Source organism: Cynocephalus volans, chromosome 10 (assembly GCF_027409185.1).
Source record: "Cynocephalus volans isolate mCynVol1 chromosome 10, mCynVol1.pri, whole genome shotgun sequence".
NCBI lineage: Eukaryota > Metazoa > Chordata > Mammalia > Dermoptera > Cynocephalidae > Cynocephalus > Cynocephalus volans.
The window spans coordinates 94,856,839-94,877,153 of NC_084469.1; the positions used below are offsets into that span (position 1 = coordinate 94,856,839).

Here is a 20,315-nt window from a genome sequence, read left to right on the forward strand (position 1 = left end):
TTTCATAGTGTAAATAAAACAATTTTTGTACAAGCAATTCGTAATTAAAACTCTGTATACCAAAAGTCATGTAATTTGCCTGGCTGTGTATGGGGTGGGCAAAGTGGTGGCCCCCCCAAAAGATATGTCCACCCAAAACCTGTGAGCACAACCTTATTTGTAAAGAATCTTTGCAGATGTAATTAAGGATCTCAAGATGAGATCACCATGGGTTAGGGTGGGCCCTGGACCCAATGACTTATAAGAGAAGAGGATAAAACCCAGAGGAAAAGGTGACAGGAAGACGGAGGCAGAGAGGGGAGTTATGCATCTACACGCCCAGGGACTGTGGGCAGCCACCAGAAGCTTGGAGAGACTGGATCTCCCTCAGAATCTCCAGGAGAAACTGACCTAAAAAATTTCTTGATTTTGGAATTCTAACCTCCAAAACTATGAGAATAAATCTGTTTTTATTAAGCCACCAACTTTGTGACAATTTGTTATAGCAACCCTTGCAAAGTAATACCTAAAGGAATGTTTATCTCCCAAATGTTTTTCTCAGAAAAAACTGGATATGGTAGAGGCCTGCTCTAAGCATAAGGCACTAATAAAGCCAACACTATATTCAAGACTTTGATATACATTTCTAAAGGTCTGAAGTTCGTTGCATACAGTACACAGTCTGCTGAGAGATCTCCCGTACTACTTACTGACATGACAGAGTTTCCCTCCTGTGTGAGTTCTCATGTGTTTTTTAAGGAGACTATGAAGGCTTTTCCACACTGCTTACATTTAGAGAGTTTCACTCCAGTGTGAGTTCTCACGTGTCTGTGTAAGGATGAGTCTCCTGAATGCTGTATTATATTCCTCACACTCGTGGGGTTTCTCTCTACTGTGAGTTCTCAGATGTCCTTGAAAAGATGAAGACCAACTGAAGGCTTTCCCACAATGCTGACATTTGTAGGGTTTCTCTCCAGTGTGAACTCTCACATGCGTTCTGAAGTATGAAGGGCTATTGAAGGCTTTCCCACAATGCTCACACGTGTAGGGTTTCTCTCCAGTGTGAATTCGCACATGTGTTCTGAAGTATGAAAGACTACTAAAGGCTTTCCCGCATTCGTTACACGCATACGGTTTCTCTCCGGTGTGAGTTTGGATGTGTCCCTTAAAGGATGAGGGAGAACGAAAGGATTTCCCACATTGTTTACATTCATAAGGCTTTTCTCCAGAGTGTGTTCTCATGTGAATCCTGAGGTCTGAGGGCCACCTGTAGGCTTTCCCACACTCCACACACTTATAGGCTTTCTCTCCGGTGTGCATTCTTGCATGGATGATCAGGTAAAAAGAATGAAGAAAGGCTTTCCCACATTCCTTACATTTGTAGGCTTTCTCTGCACTGTGGACTTTCATGTGTTTTCTCAGTGAAGAGGGAGAAGAGAAGGATTTCTCACATTCTTTACAAGCATGAGGTTTCTCCACAGTATGAGTTTCTCTGTGTGTCCAAAGGTTTGAGGGAGATCTGAAGGATTTTCCACACTTTCCACAGTCATATGGTTTTTCTCCAGTGTGAGTTCTTATATGCATGCTAAGTTTGGAAAAATACATAAAAGCCTTTCCACATTCTTTACATACATAAGGTCTCTCTTTGGTGTGAGCTCTTACGTGGGCCCTTAAGGAGGAGTGACAGGTAAAAGTTCTCCCACACTCCTTACACTGATAGGGCTTTTGTCTGTGTTGAGGTGATGCTGTTTGACTCTTTAGGGAGGAAGGATCCATGATGGCTTTTTCAAGCTTATTTTTTCCATAGGATTTTACTCCAGTAGAAAGTCTCTTGTGCACATTAAATTTTGGAATCTGGTTGAGGATTTCTCCACATTGATAACTTTCATTACTTTCTGAGGACATCTCCACCACATGACTTCTGTAAAAATAGGAATCATATTATGAATAATTTATTTGTTAACAATTCATTGATGGTTTTTAATGATTAATATGATTATATTCTCACCATTTCCAGTGAATGTGTGTTTTTTGACCTCTTTGAATTGTTCCAAAGTGGTATGAGTTGAAGCTCTAACAGAAGGCTGAACCACAGTTGTCATTTTTAGTCTTTTCTATATATGGGGTTTTTTCTTGACAATTGTTTACAACTGAACTGTGTCTCAATCAACATCTGTATCACTTATATAAAACTGTCTTGTGAAATTTTTCTGTGAATGCTTAACATATGACATATCTGCACACATACACACACACACAATCATGGCACTCTAATCCTCTCTCCCGAGACACTATTTTTGCTGGTATAAACATCACTCACCTCAAACGTGTCCCCTGGTTCTTGGGATGACCTTCAATGCCATGGCATTTCCAGTTTTCTCCTAAAATGAACAAGTAATCATTTTTTTGAATCACACTATATTCTGTTCGTTTTGTATTTCTTTTCCAAATACATATACTATAGAGGATTTGACCCATTAATTCTGAGTGTTATAACATTAAACAAATGGCAACAAAATTTACTTTCTTTGGAAAGAACTGGTAGAATGAAGGCAAGAAAATAAGTAGAGAGCACGCACATTTATTTTCAAATAGCGATCCAAAAATAAATTTTATAAGGAAGAATGCACACTCAAGCAACAGACAACTTTGAGGAGTTTTAGCTGTTTCAGGACTTTGACAAGAACAAGGGCAAGAAGTCAAAATGGTGGACAATGTACTGGAAATAATTCCAAGAAGACTGAGGCTAGTGGCGACATAAATGCTTTTTTATCGGGAAAGCAACATGGAAAGAAGTGGACAAGGGAACGTGCCCAAATCCGAACTTTATACAGAAGGTCTTCCATGCAGGACAAGGACATTGTGAGAGAATGGATGAAAAGTCAAACAAGGAAGCCAAGGCATCTGCCAAAATCAACTTCTTCAGTAAGAAGATTCATTTATTTTGCTCATTAATATTTCCAAACGTCATGATCTCCAACAACGGCTGTTTCTCTAAGGCACAGAATAATAACCTTTCAGGAGGCCAAAAGCATTTAAGAGAGGAAGTAGTAGGTTCAATACATCCATGAGAAAGCTCTTGGATGACACGCTCCATAAGCAAGGCAACCATGTCTGTCTAACTTAGCAGTAAATTCTCACTGTTCAGCCCAAACTTTGAAATGAGCTCCGTAGCTAGGGAAAACTTGCACTCTGTCTAAAGGAGGAAGTGAAGGACGATGTGGTCCTTACCTACTGAGGCCAGGTTCCTGAAGGTTTCCAGCATCACTTCTATATAGAGCTTCCTCTGAGCACGATCCAGCAAAGCCCACTCCTCTGGGGAGAAGTCCACAGCCACATCCTCAAAGACCACTGAGTCCTAAAACATCCAACGAATTCTGCTTCAACAAGGAACCATTCTTCACCAGGGTGTGCATGAGAGTAGGTGAGATTGACGGCACTGGGGACTCAATTCGCAGTAAGTTCACACACAGGGCTGTGGTCTCCCATCTGCTCTAGGGCTCTGCTGTCCTATCACTTCCCCTCTGTTTCAGCACTCACTTCCACAGTGATCCCATCCTGCCTCAGAGATCTAACAGCACGTCCAGCAAACTCATCTCTCTGCAGTTTAACTGTGACTACTTCCACTCTTCCACACTTCCTCTCCATCTGAAGGGTCCAGAACAGTATACAATACCCTGATGAAATGAAAGAAATGCTGGGGAAATGGAACAATTATTTCCTCTTTAAAAACATCAATTTCTTGTGACAAAAATGATTTCATCTCTTTTTTCACTGTCCACAATAGCTCTCAGCATGACATGCAGCAAGGGTCAGATGTGGATAAGGTTTTAATGAATGAAAACACACTGAGGCCTGGGACCATTTCCTTCTTTACCCTCAACCAACAATTTGATTCTCAGAGGCCTGACTATGCCCAACCTTCAACCCAAGCCGAGATAGATGTATTTCCTTGAAGAACCCCAATCTTTTATAAACTGACAGGTCCAACTGGTGGAATAAGAATATTCTTTATGAGAAGTGTTAATATTTGTATCAAATTATTTGTATCCAATTTTTCAATAAATCAACAGCAATTCCACTTACACTACATCCTCTTCCAGGAGACAGGCACTGTATTGAAAAGTTGGGCTCAGGCAGGAAGGGAAGCGTAAGGATTCAGACCTCACTACAAACCCACATTCATGGGCCTGGGTGTGGCTAACCAGCAATCATGGGTGACAACTCTCTCACCACACAGACAGTGGTCATAAGAGGCCAGAACAGCCCTGTCTTCTCCAGAAAGAGTGCTCCTTCCTGCCTGAGAAGCAGAGGTTATGAGTCCTAGTGTAGAATTAAATTAATTGAAGTTCTGCAGGATCCCAGAAAGCCTGGCCTCTGAGAAAGTGCATCATGGTTTTGGCTTCCACATGCAGGAGTGGGAATACAGGCTGCCATGCTGCAATACAGCTGCTGCCATTTGCCTGTACGATAAACAGCAGCAGAGCTAGAGGGCTCCAGAGTGGGAACTATCTTCTTTGTGAGGTCAGTGAGTGAAGTCTGCTGTTTGGAGTATCCCTAATTACACTTGGTACACTGGTATTTAGTGTTGTCTAACCACAGCCTTCTGTAAGCAAGCAAGCAAGTAAGTAAGTAAATAAATAAATAAACCCAAATCCCACAAGTGCTGGAATGGGTGAGTACACTGGACGGCCCCAAATACCAGTAGGTATGAAACACACTGACACAAAGAATCAGGGGAAGAAATCATTCACTAACTCCACTACTATCTACGTAGAGAGTTCAAAAGACGGAAAAGTAAACAATGTACAGCTTAGGCATGGCAAAGAGATGGCTGTGGACCTAGCTAGAAATTCTCTGCCTCAGCTCTCCTGAGAAGTGCCCAACCTGCAGATGGAGAAACTAACACAGTGGGCAGAGCTAAAAAGATCTCACAGAAATGAAGCCAGAGACCTGACCAAACCTCACCCCAAGACCACAGGTCTTCTAGACTTTTCTAGAGTCTAGAGTGAACCATTATAGTCACCATACGGGGTTTCAGTTACTTGCTACCAAATGTTAACTGTTTTAGTAACTGTGAGCTATTTTCCAAACCAAAAAGTGGGAATACAGGGTCTTCCAGCTTCATGTATACTAAATAGACAATGTGACAGATTATTTGAAATTGGAACTAACCTCCAAAAAATTGGGGGAAAAATGGTCACTAGTTGCAATACTGGATTTTGGCTCCTTATAAAAGCAAAGTCCAACTATTTTTTTAAAAATTGAGAATCTTGGAGCACTGAGTCTAACTTCTTTACCTGGAAAAGCTGCAACAGTAATAAAAGAAAATATAGTTCAATACAAATAAGTAAGAGGGATAAGCTATAAGACATAAACACAAAAGTCAGGACAGTGGTCACCTTGGGGACAGGAGGGAGATGAGATCAGGGAGGGCACCGGGGGGAGCCTCTAAAAACCGTCCATGGTCTATTTGCTGATCTGGGTGGTAAATCTGAGAATGTGTACTTGTACGTGTTATCATTATTTAAACTTAACATAAAACTTCTTTTGCAAGTAAGATGTATTTCACAATCAAATATTAAATCACTAATTAAGCTTGCAAAGGACATAATTTACTTTTATTTATTTTATCATTTAAGAAAAACTGGTCACATAGTGGTATCTTATTGACCTTAATAAAAAAGCAAGGAGGTCACATGCTGACACGAGAGGAGGTGAAGGACTCGTTGACAGCTGAACAACAAAGTGTACTGCAGGGTATCAGCCCTGGTACCTCTGGGGAAAGAAAACAAATATGTTACCGCTGGCTGCAATGGACTGAATGTTTGTGTCCCCCCAAAATTCATATGTTGAACTTTTAACCCCCAAGGTGATGGGTATTAGGAGGTGTGGCCTTTGGGAGGTAATTAGGTCACAAGGGTGAAACCCCATGAATGGGATTAGTGCACTAAGAGCAGAGATGAGATAGAGTCTCTCTCTCCTCCATGTGAGGACACAGTGAAAAGGCAGCCGCTGTCTGCAAGCCAGGAAGAGAGCCCACATCAGCAACCAAACCAGCCTGCACCTTGATTTTGGACATCCAGCCTCCAGAATGTGAGAAATAAACGTCTGCTTGAGCCACCCAGCCTGTGGTACTTGTTAGAGCAGCCAGAACTAAGACATGGGGTTTTACTCAAAGAAATACTGACAGGATGTTCAAGAACTAATAAAATTGGTATCTAGGGTTGGGCTGGGGCAAGAGGCTTACAGTCAAAGATGTGCTAGAAGTAAATCGTAAGGCAGACTCTTAAACATCACGTTAGGGCCAGCCCGTGGCTCACTTGGTAGAGTGTGGTGCTGATAACACCAAAGCCACAGGTTTGGATCCCTATATAGGGATGGCTGGTTAGCTCACTTCGGAGAGCGTGGTGCTAACACCAAGTCAAGGGTTAAGATCCCCTTACCAGTCATCTTTAAAAAAAAAACCAAAAAACCCCATCATGTTGATTCTTGAAACTCTGTTGTCGGGCCTTAAAAACTAACACCACCTTAAGTGACATTACAAGCAGCGCCATTATGGGCCCACAAGGGCGTATTAACATGACAGCCTAAGACTGCACCGGGAGGAAGTAGGGTGGGAGTGTCTGGGGGAACCTCGCCTTAGCCCTTATTGGCCAAATACGTGCTTCCGCGCTCGTGAACACTGCGTGGTTGCAAATAGCAGGCATTGAGACAGGATGCATGCCCTTGACCTTTAAGCCGATAGGATTATGTAAAAACCTCCCTTCCCCATTTGCCTTTAAAAGCAAGTGCTTGTGTGATAATAAACGGAACTGCTCGACAGAACCCCCCAGTTCCCCCGCGGCGTCTGAGTGTCCTTTAACCGGGCTGGTTGGGGCCAGTGGCTGTGCTCACCTCTCTTCACGGCTCTCTTCCCCCGTCTCCTTCCAAAGAGGACAGGAGGGAAAGAGTAATCCGGGCCATTTGCTCGCCCACCAAAGAATGAGGCTAGGGCTGTTCGGGTCAGCCAGCGGCGGACCCGACAGAGTGGTGCCCCGTGTGAGGCGTTTTTTAAAATTCGTGGGTGAAAGACAAGCAAGTGAGGACCCCTGCTGCTTGGTCCTGAAAGAAGGTCGACAAAGGGTGATCAACCAGCAACCACGGTAGTCACCGTGAAGTAATCCGCCTGCGTGTCAGGGTGAGTACCATAACAGGGGGAAGTCCCTGCACTTCTCTGCCCTGTTGCTCCCTTTGTCCCTTCCTCAAGGGGCAACATGGGAGGTGAGTGTGGAAAGAGCGACAAGACAGCCTGCAAAGCTCTAAAGTACATGTTAAAATGCAGAGGCCTAGAAATATCTGACTCCACGGCCAGCAATGCCTGGCATCATGTGGTGCAGGTAGCCCCTTGGGCACCTTCGTCCAACTTGTTCTTGTATGAGGCTTGGGACCGGGTTCAGACCCTGGCCAGAAAGAACGAGATTAGTCACGGGCTAGACCCCCCCTTAGGGTTCTACTCAACCATCTCTGCCCTAAAGCTTTGCTTCCGTCCCAAGCATCAGGAAGGGGCAGAAAGGGATTGGGCGCAATTCGATGAGGAGAGAAAAAAGGAAAAAAAGCTGCCGATGCAAGGCCCTGAGCCACTGAGTGATACCTATGCCCCTACCCTGTCACCCCGCCAAAGTTTAGCCAAAGGAGAGAAAGCAGCACCTGAAGAAGTGGAGGAGGCTACTCCACCTTTAAAAACATCCCCGGCAGAGCCGCAGGTTTTTCCTGTCATGGCTCGCTGGGAACCCCCAGCCATCTGCAGCCCGTGGGGGGAAGCGGCTCCTCAGGCCTATCCGGTCAACGTTGTAAAAGAACTAAAAAAGGCTGTTGCCAAGTCCAGGACTTTATCCTCAGCCTTGCAGTCTCAGATACAAAACTTAACCGAAGCCTTCAAGGCGTTTACCACCCTGATCCCCTCAGGAAACAATAGTTTCCCACCCTTCAAGGGACAATGTTTTGGTTGCAGAAGACAAGGTCATTTTAAAAGCCAATGTCCCAAGGCTAAAGGGAAAACACCCCCTACCACACCTTGCCCCCCGATGTTAAAAAGGATCACATTGGAAAAAGGACCCTTGGGAAGCTCATGACCTTAAAGAGCTGAAAAAGGCTGTCGCAGAGGACGGGCCCAATTCCCCATGGGCAGAAACCATCCTCCAGGGCTTAGCGCACCAACCCTGCACGACCCAAGAGTGGAAAATGCTCTGTAAGGCTGTCCCCCCCCCCAAACTTATTCATCAAGTTCTGTGCCTTCTTTAAAGAAGAGTGCCATGTGCAGGCAGAGATAAATCAATGCCACCAACCCCGGACTCACCTTCCCGTGGGTCCTTGGCAAAGGTTCCTGCGTAGGTGCCAACAAACCCTTTTGCAGCACTGTGGCAAATCTCACCACCCCAAAACCCAAAATAAGTGGACCCAAAAGAAGCGGGCCGCAGGGGCAGCTGCAGTGGCCATCAGCTCCCTCTTGGGAGTTATTGGAGCAGGTACCGGGACTGCTGGAATAGCCTTGGCACATCAACAGGTAGCTTCCCTTAGGGAGGCAGTGGACATAGATCTTGGCCACGTGGAGGTGTCTGTATCACATTTTTAAAAATCGCTAACATCACTTTTTGAAGTTGTTTTACAGAATCGACGTGGACTAGACCTGTTGTTCTTACAGCAAGGAGGATTATGCGCTGCCCTCAAAGAAGAGTGCTGCTTCTATGCCGACCACTCTGGAGTGGTCAAAGATTCCCTAGCTAAGCTTAGAGAAGGGCTAGAAAAGCGCAAAAAAAAGAACGTGAAGCCATAGTAATTGGTTCCAAAGCTGGCTTTCAAGTTCCCCATGGCTCACCACCCTGCTGTCCTCCCTGGCGGGCCCCCTAGCCATTTTCCTTGTCTTAATCATCTTGGGGCCTTACGCCATTCGCCAGGTTGTGTCCCTTCTCTCGTAATGCTCACCCAGGTGGTAGAGGAGGTAGCCCATAATGAAAGCCCTGACAGCCCTTGGGTCAGTATAGCCCTTTAAAAAATCAACGCCAATCTGTAAGGCTCTGCCCCACCCCTGCTTGGCTGGATAGTTAATGACGGGTAAGATTTCCAAAGGGAAACAACCTAAGACAGGCACAGCCACCAGAGGGAACGGAGGCGAGGCTGGGAAGGTTAGCCGCCTCCAGTTGCCTTATTAAAACAAAAAGGGGGAGATGTTGGGCCTTAAAAACTAACACCACCTTAAGTGATATTACAGGCAGTGCCATTATAGGCCCACAAGGGCGTATTAACGTGGCAGCTTAAGACAGCGCAGGGAGGAAGTAGGGTGGGAGTGTCTGCGGGAACCTCGCCTTAGCCCTTATTGGCCAAATACGTGCTTCCGCGCTCGTGAACACTGAGTGGTTGCAATAGCTAGGCATTGAGACAGGATGCATGCCCTTGACCTTTAAGCTGATAGGATTATGTAAAAAACCTCCCTTCCCCATTTGCCTTTAAAAGCAAGTGCTTGTGTAATAATAAACGGAACTGCTCGACACCACGTCTGAGTGTCCTTTAACTGGGCTGGTTGGGGCCGGAGGCTGTGCTCACCTCTCTTCATGGCTCTCTTCCCCCATCTCCTTCCAAAGAGGACAGGAGGGAAAGAGTAATCCGGGCCATTCGCTCGCCCACCAAAAGGAAAGAGGCTAGGGCTGTTCGGGTTGGCCGGTGGCGGACCCGACACTCTGTGTTCATTATTTGAAAAAAAAATAATTTTATTTATACTTTTTAAAGAGCTTATAAATTTTATTCAAAATAGTTTATAGTGATATGATTAATTTTTTAATTGCAAGCAACCTTTCTATGTAGGAAACCATTCTAAGATGTAAGCATCTCAAAGTCTAATTTTTATGAAAGTTTTTTGACAGTTTATTTGCAATCATAAAATGCTTTCTCCCATCTTTGTAAATAAAATGACAAGTGATATCAGAGTTGCCATCTGCACTTTAGTTCAACCTGGAGAGTATTTTCTGAAATGTGTAGTATATTAAATGCATTAGGACTTTTGGTTGATTTGGTGAATTTTTCAGGACTGTTAAGACCCATGCTAAGATTTTTTTTTTTTAAAAGATGACCAGTAAGAGGATCTTAACCCTTGACTTGGTGTTGTCAGCACCACGCTCTCCGAAGTGAGCAAACCAGCCATCCTTATATGGGATCTGAACCCATGGCCTTGGTGTTATCAGCACCACATTCTCCCTAGTGAGCCACGGGCCGGCCCCCCATGCTAAGATTTTTAAAAGCTTTAATCTGTAGTCTGCGCTGCAGACACTACCGGAGGATCATCTGCTCTTTGTGCAGACAAAAAACCAGATAGCAATTAGACAGGAAAAGAATGGCACTGAAACAGATTTCCAGCAACAAGTGCTTTGGGGGATTGCAGAAAGTTTTTGAACATGACAGTGTGGAACTGAACTGCATAATGAAATTTGCTGTCTACTTACCACCAAAGGCAGAAACTGGAAAGTGCCCTGCCGTATATTGGCTGTCTGGTTTAACTTGCACAGAACAAAATTTCATATCAAAATCTGGTTATCATCAAGCTGCCTCAGAACATGGCCTTGTTGTCATTGCTCCAGATACCAGCCCTCGTGGCTGCAATATTAAAGGAGAAGATGAGAGCTGGGACTTTGGCACCGGTGCTGGTTTTTATGTGGATGCCACTGAAGAACCTTGGAAAACTAACTACAGAATGTACGCTTATGTAACAGAGGAGCTTCCCCAACTCGTAAATGCTAATTTTCCAGTGGACCCTCAAAGGACGTCTATTTTTGGCCACTCCATGGGAGGCCATGGAGCTCTGATTTGTGCTTTGAAAAATCCTGGAAAATACAAATCTGTGTCAGCATTTGCTCCAATTTGTAACCCAGTGCTTTGTCCTTGGGGCAAAAAAGCCTTTAGTGGATATTTGGGAACAGATCAAAGTAAATGGAAGGCTTATGATGCCACTCATCTTGTGAAGTCCTATCCAGGTTCTCAACTAGATATTCTGATTGATCAAGGAAAAGATGACCAGTTTCTTTCAGATGGACAGTTACTCCCTGATAACTTCATAGCTGCTTGTACAGAAAAGAAAATCCCCGTCGTTTTTAGATTACAAGAGGGTTATGATCATAGCTACTACTTCACTTCAACGTTTATTGCTGATCACATCAGACATCATGCAAAATACTTGAATGCATGAAAAACTTCAGATAAAAGAATCTCTTCAGTATTAAAAAAGTTGTAATAAACAGAATTGCTGAGGAAAAAAATAATTCAAACCATTGGATTTCATAATGCTGAAAGGGCTTTATTCTGTTGTTGAATAACCTTCTGAATAAATATATAAAACCTAAAAAAATAAAATAAAATAAAATAAAAAATAAAAGCTTTAATCTTACATTGGTTAAAATAGGAATTCAATGGTCACAGAGGTTTCATGGCCTTTGAAAATTAGAAATTCTCTAGGGACACACTCACAATGATCTGGAAAAAATCTTCTTCTAGCTGCAAATGTATATCTGAGGATTTAAATATGCCCATCTCATTATTGGATAGTCTCTCAGAAAAATTACCAAATTTACTTTGTGTTCCAAAATACTCTTGTATTCCTGACACTGTCTCTCCATTCACTTGGATTCTCAACCAAAGAAATAAAACCCTTACCCACTCAAGTACAGTCATTGTTAAATGTTGGTCAAGCTAGAGATTTCTCAAGAAGAAAGAAAAGCAAACACTTGAATTAACTCAGAGAAGCAGCCTGGTTCACCCATGGTTTAAGAGTAAAAACACCAAGGTGGAAACCAAGCTTGGAATCCACACCCTTACTGTGGAGATGCAGCCCCAGGGTGGCTCAGTTCCTGGCCACGAGAGAGGGAAAGCTGGACAGCCAGGGGACCTATCTTTGGGACACCCCCCCTTACCTCCTACTCTGCCAACTGTAGAAAGGCTCCCTTCTCCTGGACCTCCAATCTCATGAGTGATAATGTCCTCACCCAGAGTCAGTGTAATATTCTGTGCCGAACCATGTTTCTAATTCCTAAATCCTGTCTCCAGAGGACAGAATCCAAATAGCTAAGTCTGAACGTCACAGCCTTCCTCAGTTTGTACCACATGCACTTCGACGCCACCAATTCTGCATCAAACTGGTGTCAGAACTCACTCTCAAGACAACTACAGTGGAAAGGTAAGAAACAGCATCACCCCACCCACATCTGCATGTGGACATGTGGCTTCTCCACACTCTGCAGCTTCTTGCAGTACCCCCCTCCTTCTGCGGATGGCTGAGCAGGCTGTCACACCTGCAGGGGAGGGTCCCTGGGAAGAACCAACTTCGCTTTTCTCCCTTTGGAGGTTCACCACTGGCCTGAGCTTGGAGTCACTGGCCTCAGGCCCCTGCTCCCCACTCCAGGTGACTCATTCAGTTGGACACCTGTGGATCATTTAAAAGAGACAAACCACAAATCCAGTGTTTATATATAAAAGGGGGAAGAAAATTCTAATGCACTTTTTATAGGTCAAGAAGAAAATCCACAACTATCTGTTTCAAAAAAAGATGCCAGCTAGTTATTATTTCTTTTTTTTTTTTTTTTTTTTTAAAGATGACCGGTAAGGGGATCTTAACCCTTGACTTGGTGTTGTCAGCACCACGCTCAACCAGTGAGCGAACCGGCCATCCGTATATGGGATCCGAACCCGGGGCCTTGGTGTTATCAGCACCGCACTCTCCCGAGTGAGCCACGGGCCAGCCCACCTAGTTATTATTTCCATCTAAACAAATTATTTGTGAACAATCCTGTTTGAATTTGTCTAGTGTTACAAGTCTCACCTCCCAGCGTTTAGCATTAAGTTCTGAAGTCAAGACAACAGAAAACAGAAAATCACTAAATCTCCAGGCCACAAAGGACAGTAACTGATATTTTTGTGAATCTTTGTAATTCACCAATGTATCTCCCTCACTCTTTTGGTGGACTTGTGTTCACTTTTCTGCAGCCATATCGGAAGGGAGATTTTCTGTTTCTCTGAGATTCTTCTCCCCAGTAGGATTCTCAAGGCTAAGCCCTTGAATTCCACTCAAAAGAACAGACCTGACAAACTTACTACACACTCTCCAGGGACCCATGAAAGAATAACTCTCTGCAGTTTTGACAGTCCAGTTTGTGGTCATTTGGTACAGCAGTCCTAGGACACTAAAACACGAACCTCCTGACTGACTCCGCTTGTGTCCCCACTGGGTGTCTGAAGTGCATTTTGCTTTTCGGGCGGGTACCCTCCCTCCCTCCCAGGTTTGGGTTTCTCTGATCTCTTCGGTTCGGCGAGAACCCAGGGGCCAGGAATCATGTCCATCTGTCACCCTTACTGCCAGCATCCCGCAGGTCAGAGGACACCACCCACCACCGTGTCTCCAAGAAGGAAAACCGGGACTCGGGGAGGAACAGCTCAGAGTCGACGGAGGGGCCTGAGGGGTCCCTCCCCGACCCAGGGCAGGGGACAGCTCTTCTGACCCCCCACAACAAGCCGTCCCGTGGGAGGGGCGCGCCCAGCCGCTTCCCCAGGGCGAGGGCAGCTGGGAGGCGTATCGGGGCGTCCAGGGCAGCTCTGAGACCAGGAGGGTGGGCTGAGAACGCAGGTCACCCCAGGACCCTCGACCGGAAGCGCTTCCGCTAGGACGTCTGTCCCCAGGGAAGACGCTGCGAGGACAGGCTGCCGGCGACGGGAGGGGGAGGAGCGTCACCGCGGATGCTGCGCGCGCGGCGGGGACGGGACGCCGGGGGCCTGGGGTTTGGGGACTCGATGCCAGTCCCAGGACGGGCGGGGCTGGGGAGACGCGCGGGACAGGGACCCCCGACCATTCCGCCGGGACCCGGCCTGGCCCTGGAGTCCTCGGACCCCGCAGACCCTATGGACCGAGTGGGGCCCCAGCCTGGCCGGGGGTCTTCAGAGCATCGCCCCTGAGGACCCCACAGGCCGAGTGGGGCCCCAGCCTGGTCTGGCGTCCTCAGAGCATCTCGCCTCGGGACCTCACAGGCCGGGTGGGGCCCCAGCCTGGCCGGGGGTCTTCAGAGCATCGCCCCACAGGACCCCACAGGCCGAATCGGGTCCTCCCCTCAGCTCCGCCCGGCTGCGGACTCGGGCTCCCCCCGCGCGCTCACCATGTCCAGCTCCGCTCCCGGTTCTCAGGTGCGTCCTCCACGAGGGCAGCGGCTGCGGAAGGTGCGAGTGACGGGGACGCGCACGCCCGGGGAGCGCGGGGAAGCGGGACGCTCGCACGGCGGGGCGGGAAGTGACGTCCACACCCCTGGGACCTTGATTGGGCAGCGCTCCTGGCACTCTCCGCCTCCCGAGGATATGATTGGACAGTTTTCCAGGAACGCTCCACCTGCCGGGTTCTGATTAGGCAGTTTCCCACTGCACCCTCCCCTACCCTGAATGACAGGCGGGGGTGACGTCACGTGGCTAGGCCGGGCGGAGATGCGCGTTCTCGGCCTCAGCCCTTCCTCGCCGCCTTCCCAGGATAGGGACCAACCTGGCGGGGAGTTTCACGTCTGGGCAGAACTGGCCCCGCGCCCGGGGGGGGGGGGGGACACCCTCATCTCCTTGGAGCTTGGCGGCGCTTCTTGCATCCTCCTCCTGGATGCGGGGACGCTTGTATGCGCGGGAATTCCAGACTCAGTTTCCCCACCGAGAAACCCTTTGTCCCGGGCAGAAGGGGACAGGGCGGGACAATAGGGATGGGGTCCTGCAGAGTCAAGGGTGGCCGGGGGCGTTGGGGACCAGGGGCACGGCTGCAGGCCCTCCCTTTGCCTCTAACCCATCAACACCTACAACCCAGATTGATATTATTGTGGCTGGATTTTCATGGAATCCTTGTATTTCCTTGTAGTTTGGTATCGGAATTTGTTGATTTTTTTTTTTTTTTTTTTTTTTTAAAGATGACCCGTAAGGGGATCTTAACCCTTGACTTGGTGTTGTCAGCACCACGCTCAGCCAGTGAGCAACCGGCCATCCCTATATGGGATCCGAACCCATGGCCTTGGTGTTATCAGCACCACACTCTCCCGAGTGAGCCACGGGCCGGCCCGGAATTTGTTGATTTTTTAATTAGGTGCACTTAAAACAGATATGATTCTGGTTTGCTTCTTTAAGATTGATATTATTTTAATATATAATCGGGTTGTTCCCTGTCAATGTTTCGATTTAGATTCTTTTTCCTTCCCTCAGCTATTTTGTTCTTCTCTGTAGGTGGCACTGCACCTGCCCGCCTGGGAAGTCTGCAGGCAGAGCTCTGGGTACAGCCACACCCGCCTTGTCTCACCCTCAGATCCCATCAATCAACTACAAAATCAGTGAGGTTTTCCGCATAGGGAGGCTTCCCCACAAGTCTGGCGCCTCTTTCACTCCCTGGCTTCGGTTTTAAGGTTTCTCTCACTCTGCCTTTTGAGAGGCGTCCCCTGGAAACTTTTTTTTTTAAAACTGTTATTGGCTCTATTAGGAATCTCTTCTTAGTATTCATACCCTTATCGTTTTCTGTGAGCTCATTTAGGCGCTTGTCTCTCTCCCCGACCTAATAAGCACTATTGGAATAAAGCCCATGACCATTACTTTACAGTCTTAGCCACTAGACTCATTGCCCCTTTTCTAACAAAACTGGAATAAATGGTTCATGGACTGGGATGGCCTCTCTCATATGAATCAGAAACAACTCTACTCAACTCTACACTATCCACATTAAACTCGCCACTGGAGAAAAGATCTTTCCTTACACTTGGTTGAAATCTTAAGTAGGCACCACAAACGTTTCAGGCACTTCAAGTGCTAAAGTGTCTCTGATCAGTTGCAGGCACAACATGCCAGGCCAGCCTTCTAGTCATAGAAGGTGTTTGACAGCAGAACTTGAAGAACGGGTGCTCATGAGGCTTCCAACTGACAGGAACAGCCAAGCTAAAATGTCTATTTGCCCTCAATTATTTATCATTGCTTGAATCTATAACATGTCAGAAAACACAATGATATAAATAAGATGGAAGAACTAAACATTGTTAGTGGAGGTGATAGTGTTGCTTTCTCAAGAAACTAAAGACAAAACAACTGTAAAACTTAGAACTGAGGCAGAAGTCAACTTAGTTATTGATCAGATATAGATTATACACATAAAATGTATTATATAAAATATCGAGGAATAGGGTTAACACCATGTGCAGGATCTATGTGAGGACAGTGACAAGTGTCTTCTGATAAAGTGAAAGAAGTGTCACCTCCATGGATATATAAACAAGTTTTGGGGTTTTAGACTCCTCCATGCAAAGATGCAGGTCTTTCTAAATGCAGCCATGAAATGTAGAAAAATTTCCAACCAAGTGTGCATCAGGAGCTTCTCTGTGCCTTATACAAGAATAATTCTGAGATCATCTCTGAAAAGTAGTGAAAGGTGCGGCTAGGTAGATATTGCAAATGAAGAAAGAAAAACCCTTCTGACCAGTTGTACCAATTAAAATAACTAACGAGGACATATCATTGAAATGTCCTCTTGCCATTATAAGAAGAGACCATTAGTTTCCCAGCCAGGACTGGTTTTGTCCCTCAGGGTATTTGGAAATGTCTAGAGACTACTGAGGGGTGAAGGAGACAGAGGGCAGAGATGGGGAGAATATTGGGGTATGAGCAGGGTGGCAGGTGGGGATGAGAAAAGGTGGTCAGGGGAGGCCTCTGAGGAGAACGCTCCCCAGGGCAGGAAAGGACGAACAGAGGACAGCGGAGGAGGGGCTGCACCTGGGGCTGGGACAGCGAGGGCTGGCCCACGGGGCCGTGCTGAGGAATAGGGTTTTCAGCATGTGCGGAGATGGTCAGCTTACATTTTAAGTGATGACCCAGCGGCTGTGTGTGGAGACAGGATTCTGGGGGAGCTTCACTTCACCCTGCAAGATCGGGCGAGTATGAGGGGAGCCCTCACAGGTCAAGTGTGCAGTACAGCACCCGGCATGTGGGGTGGCCATGCAGGGCCCAGGGGAGAGGCCTGGAAGGAGGGAGGTGACCTTGCCTAAGCAGGGGACATGCAGGTGTGGGCACTGGCTTAGAGCCAGAGGTGTTGGTCCTGGGTGGTCAGGACATCAAGGCCGGCCTGGGGCTTTGGCCATGCTCTCCCCCACTTCTCCCCATTGGACATCCATCCTTCCTTCCTTCCAGCCGTGATCCGAGGTGTCACCACCAAAGAGTTGTATCCAGAATTTGGTCTGGAAGTGAATGACCGAGCAGAGGCTCTCGGCCCCTTGTCCATCGCCCACAGGGACAGGCAGATATGGACATGAGAAGTGGTGAGAGCCCAGCCAGTGAGAAAATTCCAGAAACCCTTTTCTAGAGAGTCCAAGCTGAATGAGGAGGGACCCTAGAAGAGAGGGGGCAGGTTCCTGAAATGTCCCAGTGATACCTGTGCACAGGTGTGTGTATCCTATTTGTCAGCAAACATATGAGCAATCTTGGTGTGAGTCTGTGTGCTGATTCCCTCCCCTCTGATAGCCCCTAAGCACACCCGGGAGAAAGAGCCTGCCCTGGATTGGACAGACTCACATGTGCCGGGCACTGTGCTAAGTGCCTTACGTCTGTCATCTCTGAAGTCTAAAACCATCCTAGAAGGAATTAGTATTACTGTCCCCATCTTATAGACGAAGATACTGAGGCTCAGAGAGGCAAAGTGACTTGTCCGAGGTCACACAGCCAGTGAGTGGCAGAGCAGGGGTCTGAACTCGAGTCTGACTCTGAAGCGTGTGTTTGCAAAGCTGCCTTTCTGGGTGGAGGAGAAGCAGGTAAGAGCCGAGAGTGAGCAATGGTGACATTGGGAGAGTCCCTCCCTTGCCAGTCGCTGTGTGGAACCCACTTACAATTCTCCTCCAAGCAAGAGAGAGCCGCCGACGTCACTTTCTCATCACATGTTGCTTATCATGAGTGATCGTCACCAGCAATAGAGAAGCCGGAGTGACCCACCTGCTTGGTGCAATCCAGAATGGCAGGATTTCACACCAGACCACTCAGTGTTCTGAGCTTCAGCTGCCCCTCTGGCCCTGTCCCCACTGGATGTTCCCATAAGATTTCGGATGGGATGACAGTGCTTGGGGACAGCCTGCTGCGAGGTGAAGGACTTATAGTTCTAAAAACTGGTCATGGGAATTAAGCCTGGGTTTGAGCCCCAGCTCTGCCCACCTGCAGGCCGTGTGACCGCGGACAATGGACTGGGCCTCTATGAAGTAGAAATGGCAGGAGTGCCATGGTCATCAGGGCAGTCAGCTCTGGCTGCCTCTACAAACACCCCCATCTCCATGTCTGGACACGGTAAAGGTCTATTTGTCCCGCAAAGTCCAATGAGGGTCTGGTTCCCCTCCTCCATTTTGTAGCTACCCTCCTGGACCATGTGGCCACCAGAGATCATAGAGAGGGCAGAGAGATGAGGACACATTAACTCTGAACTGACTCACCCCAGAACTGGCAGACACCCCTTCCGCTCACAGTCCATTGTCCAGAACTAGTCGTGTGGCCCAACTGGGCCATGAGGGAAGTTGGGAAAAGAGGGTGGGCACTGGATGTGTGATGGGGACGAGATGTCTTGGCCACGATGACCCACCTCCAAGGGTGCTTTGAGTACCTGTGAGTGGTTACGCAGGACTCGGCACCTAGGGTTGTGCGAGACAGTAATCCATACCCCCAGGGACCTGTGCCCATGCTCTGGTCCCGTTCCAGACTTCAGACACTTGTCAGCATCTATCCACCCTTCTAGATTTACCATGAAAGATCCTGTGACACTGGCCCCATGCAGAAGGCCTTCTCATTTCTGGCCTTTCCTTGCTGTTTCTTATACAAGGGCACTTCAAAAAGGTCGTGGGAAAATGGAAAGAAAGGATGATAATACAAATCCTTCTGTGACCGTCTTGAAGTACCTCGTACTTCACAGTTTCACACCATGATGTCAACAGGTTTTCATAACCACCTGATGACACAGATTCCCTTGCTGTCCCTGTCTTGCTGATGAGGAAACAGGTTCAGAGATGGAAAGCCATGTGTCAAAGTCACACAGTGAATCAGCAGATGAGCCAGGACCAGAGCCTGATCCATCCCAGGCTCCTAACCTGGAGATCACCCCACGAGGCCTCATACCAGACTCTCTTGCCACACTGGGTGCCATATGAGAACAGGACTTTGTCAGATTCTTGTCCAATGACACCTTTCCCACCTGAATCTCACATGTGCTCAGTATTATCTAATTGAATGGTCCTGTTCCCTTAGATCTCGGGTGACAGTGACCTAACAGGAGCTGGAACCAGGACTGGGACAGGCTCCTTAGGCCCTACAAAGCTGTCACTGCACCTGAGGCAGCGAGTGCCTTATCAGCTCCCTTCTCAACCTTCTGGTCCACATCATTTATGGCAGCAGTGGAAGAGAGGGACGCAGCCAGGCTCAGAGAAGGTGGGAGCCCCAGGAGGAATGATCCCTTCCTTGAGGTAGCCCACCCCATTTTCTCCAAATGGAGAGCTGGCTTGTCTTGCCTCCGCCCACACAAAAGTCTCTCAGTGTGAGGTGCTGGGAGCCAAGGTCTCTGAGTCTCTGCCACACCGTGCTGTCTGCCAGCAGGAAGTCAGGGACCTAAGAAGCCATGACAAAATGGCATGATCAAAGGCTTTCACAGGGTTGGCCCATTAGCTCACTCAGTTAGAGCGTGGTCCTGATAACGCCAAGGTCCAGGGTTTGGATCCCCAGACTGGCAGGCTGCCAAAAAAGAAAATAAAAAGGCTGTCACGGGGTCACAGGAACATGTTTGAGCAGTACCTGACCAATCTGCAACACTGGGGAAACCTCCTTCGGAAGGCTCATCCAGACAAGAACGCAGGAGGGCATTCAGGTAGGAACCAGATTTGCAAAGACCCAGAGGAAGAAAACTCAGTGGGTCCAAGACACAGAGGGATTCACTCTGGTCAAACAGTGATGAGGGAAGGTGATTCGCTGGCCGTGTGTGTCGCTTGGGTTCTTGCTGCAAGATGAGAACCAAAAGCTTTAGGTGGATCTATGAACACTGCATAAGAACACAGAGCCATCTCTCTACACACGGGCAAGCCGAGCGATGAAGCCCTGCAGCACGGCCGGTGACTGATCCCAGCCCTGGGAGGCACAGCTGGGTGGAGGTGGGAGACGTGGCCTGCTTTTCCTCGGGCTTCTCACCAAGTCAGAGCTTCCCATGGAACCTGGAGGTTCATGGACGTGGTCCTTGAGAGACGGTTCCCTGGGTCCTGTTTTTATTAATTTTATTTTTATTTACTTTTTGGCAGCTGGGCAGTATGGGG

General features: G+C 47.5%; 3 protein-coding genes across 3 annotated transcripts in view; 2 read left to right on the forward strand and 1 right to left on the reverse strand.

Moving 5' to 3' along the window:
• Positions 1-14,210, reverse strand: part of LOC134386985 (zinc finger protein 564-like) — a 27,987-nt gene extending 13,777 nt beyond the window's left edge. Inside the window, exons 1-4 of the mRNA XM_063109153.1 lie at positions 14,145-14,210; positions 3,211-3,337; positions 2,300-2,360; positions 1,692-1,900 (exon numbers count right to left, since the gene is read on the reverse strand). Of these exons, the coding sequence (XP_062965223.1) occupies positions 1,692-1,900; positions 2,300-2,360; positions 3,211-3,337; positions 14,145-14,147 (400 nt within the window). The 5' untranslated portion in view covers positions 14,148-14,210. The remainder of the gene's footprint in view (positions 1-1,691; positions 1,901-2,299; positions 2,361-3,210; positions 3,338-14,144) is intronic.
• LOC134386984 (S-formylglutathione hydrolase-like) lies at positions 10,271-11,338 on the forward strand. The gene has a single exon (XM_063109152.1). It carries the CDS (start codon positions 10,346-10,348, stop codon positions 11,192-11,194), a length of 849 nt encoding a protein of 282 aa, XP_062965222.1. The 5' UTR covers positions 10,271-10,345; the 3' UTR covers positions 11,195-11,338.
• Positions 14,146-20,315, forward strand: part of LOC134387505 (uncharacterized) — a 15,738-nt gene continuing 9,568 nt past the window's right edge. The window contains exons 1-2 of the mRNA XM_063109961.1: positions 14,146-14,275; positions 18,193-18,315. Of these exons, the coding sequence (XP_062966031.1) occupies positions 14,146-14,275; positions 18,193-18,315 (253 nt within the window). The remainder of the gene's footprint in view (positions 14,276-18,192; positions 18,316-20,315) is intronic.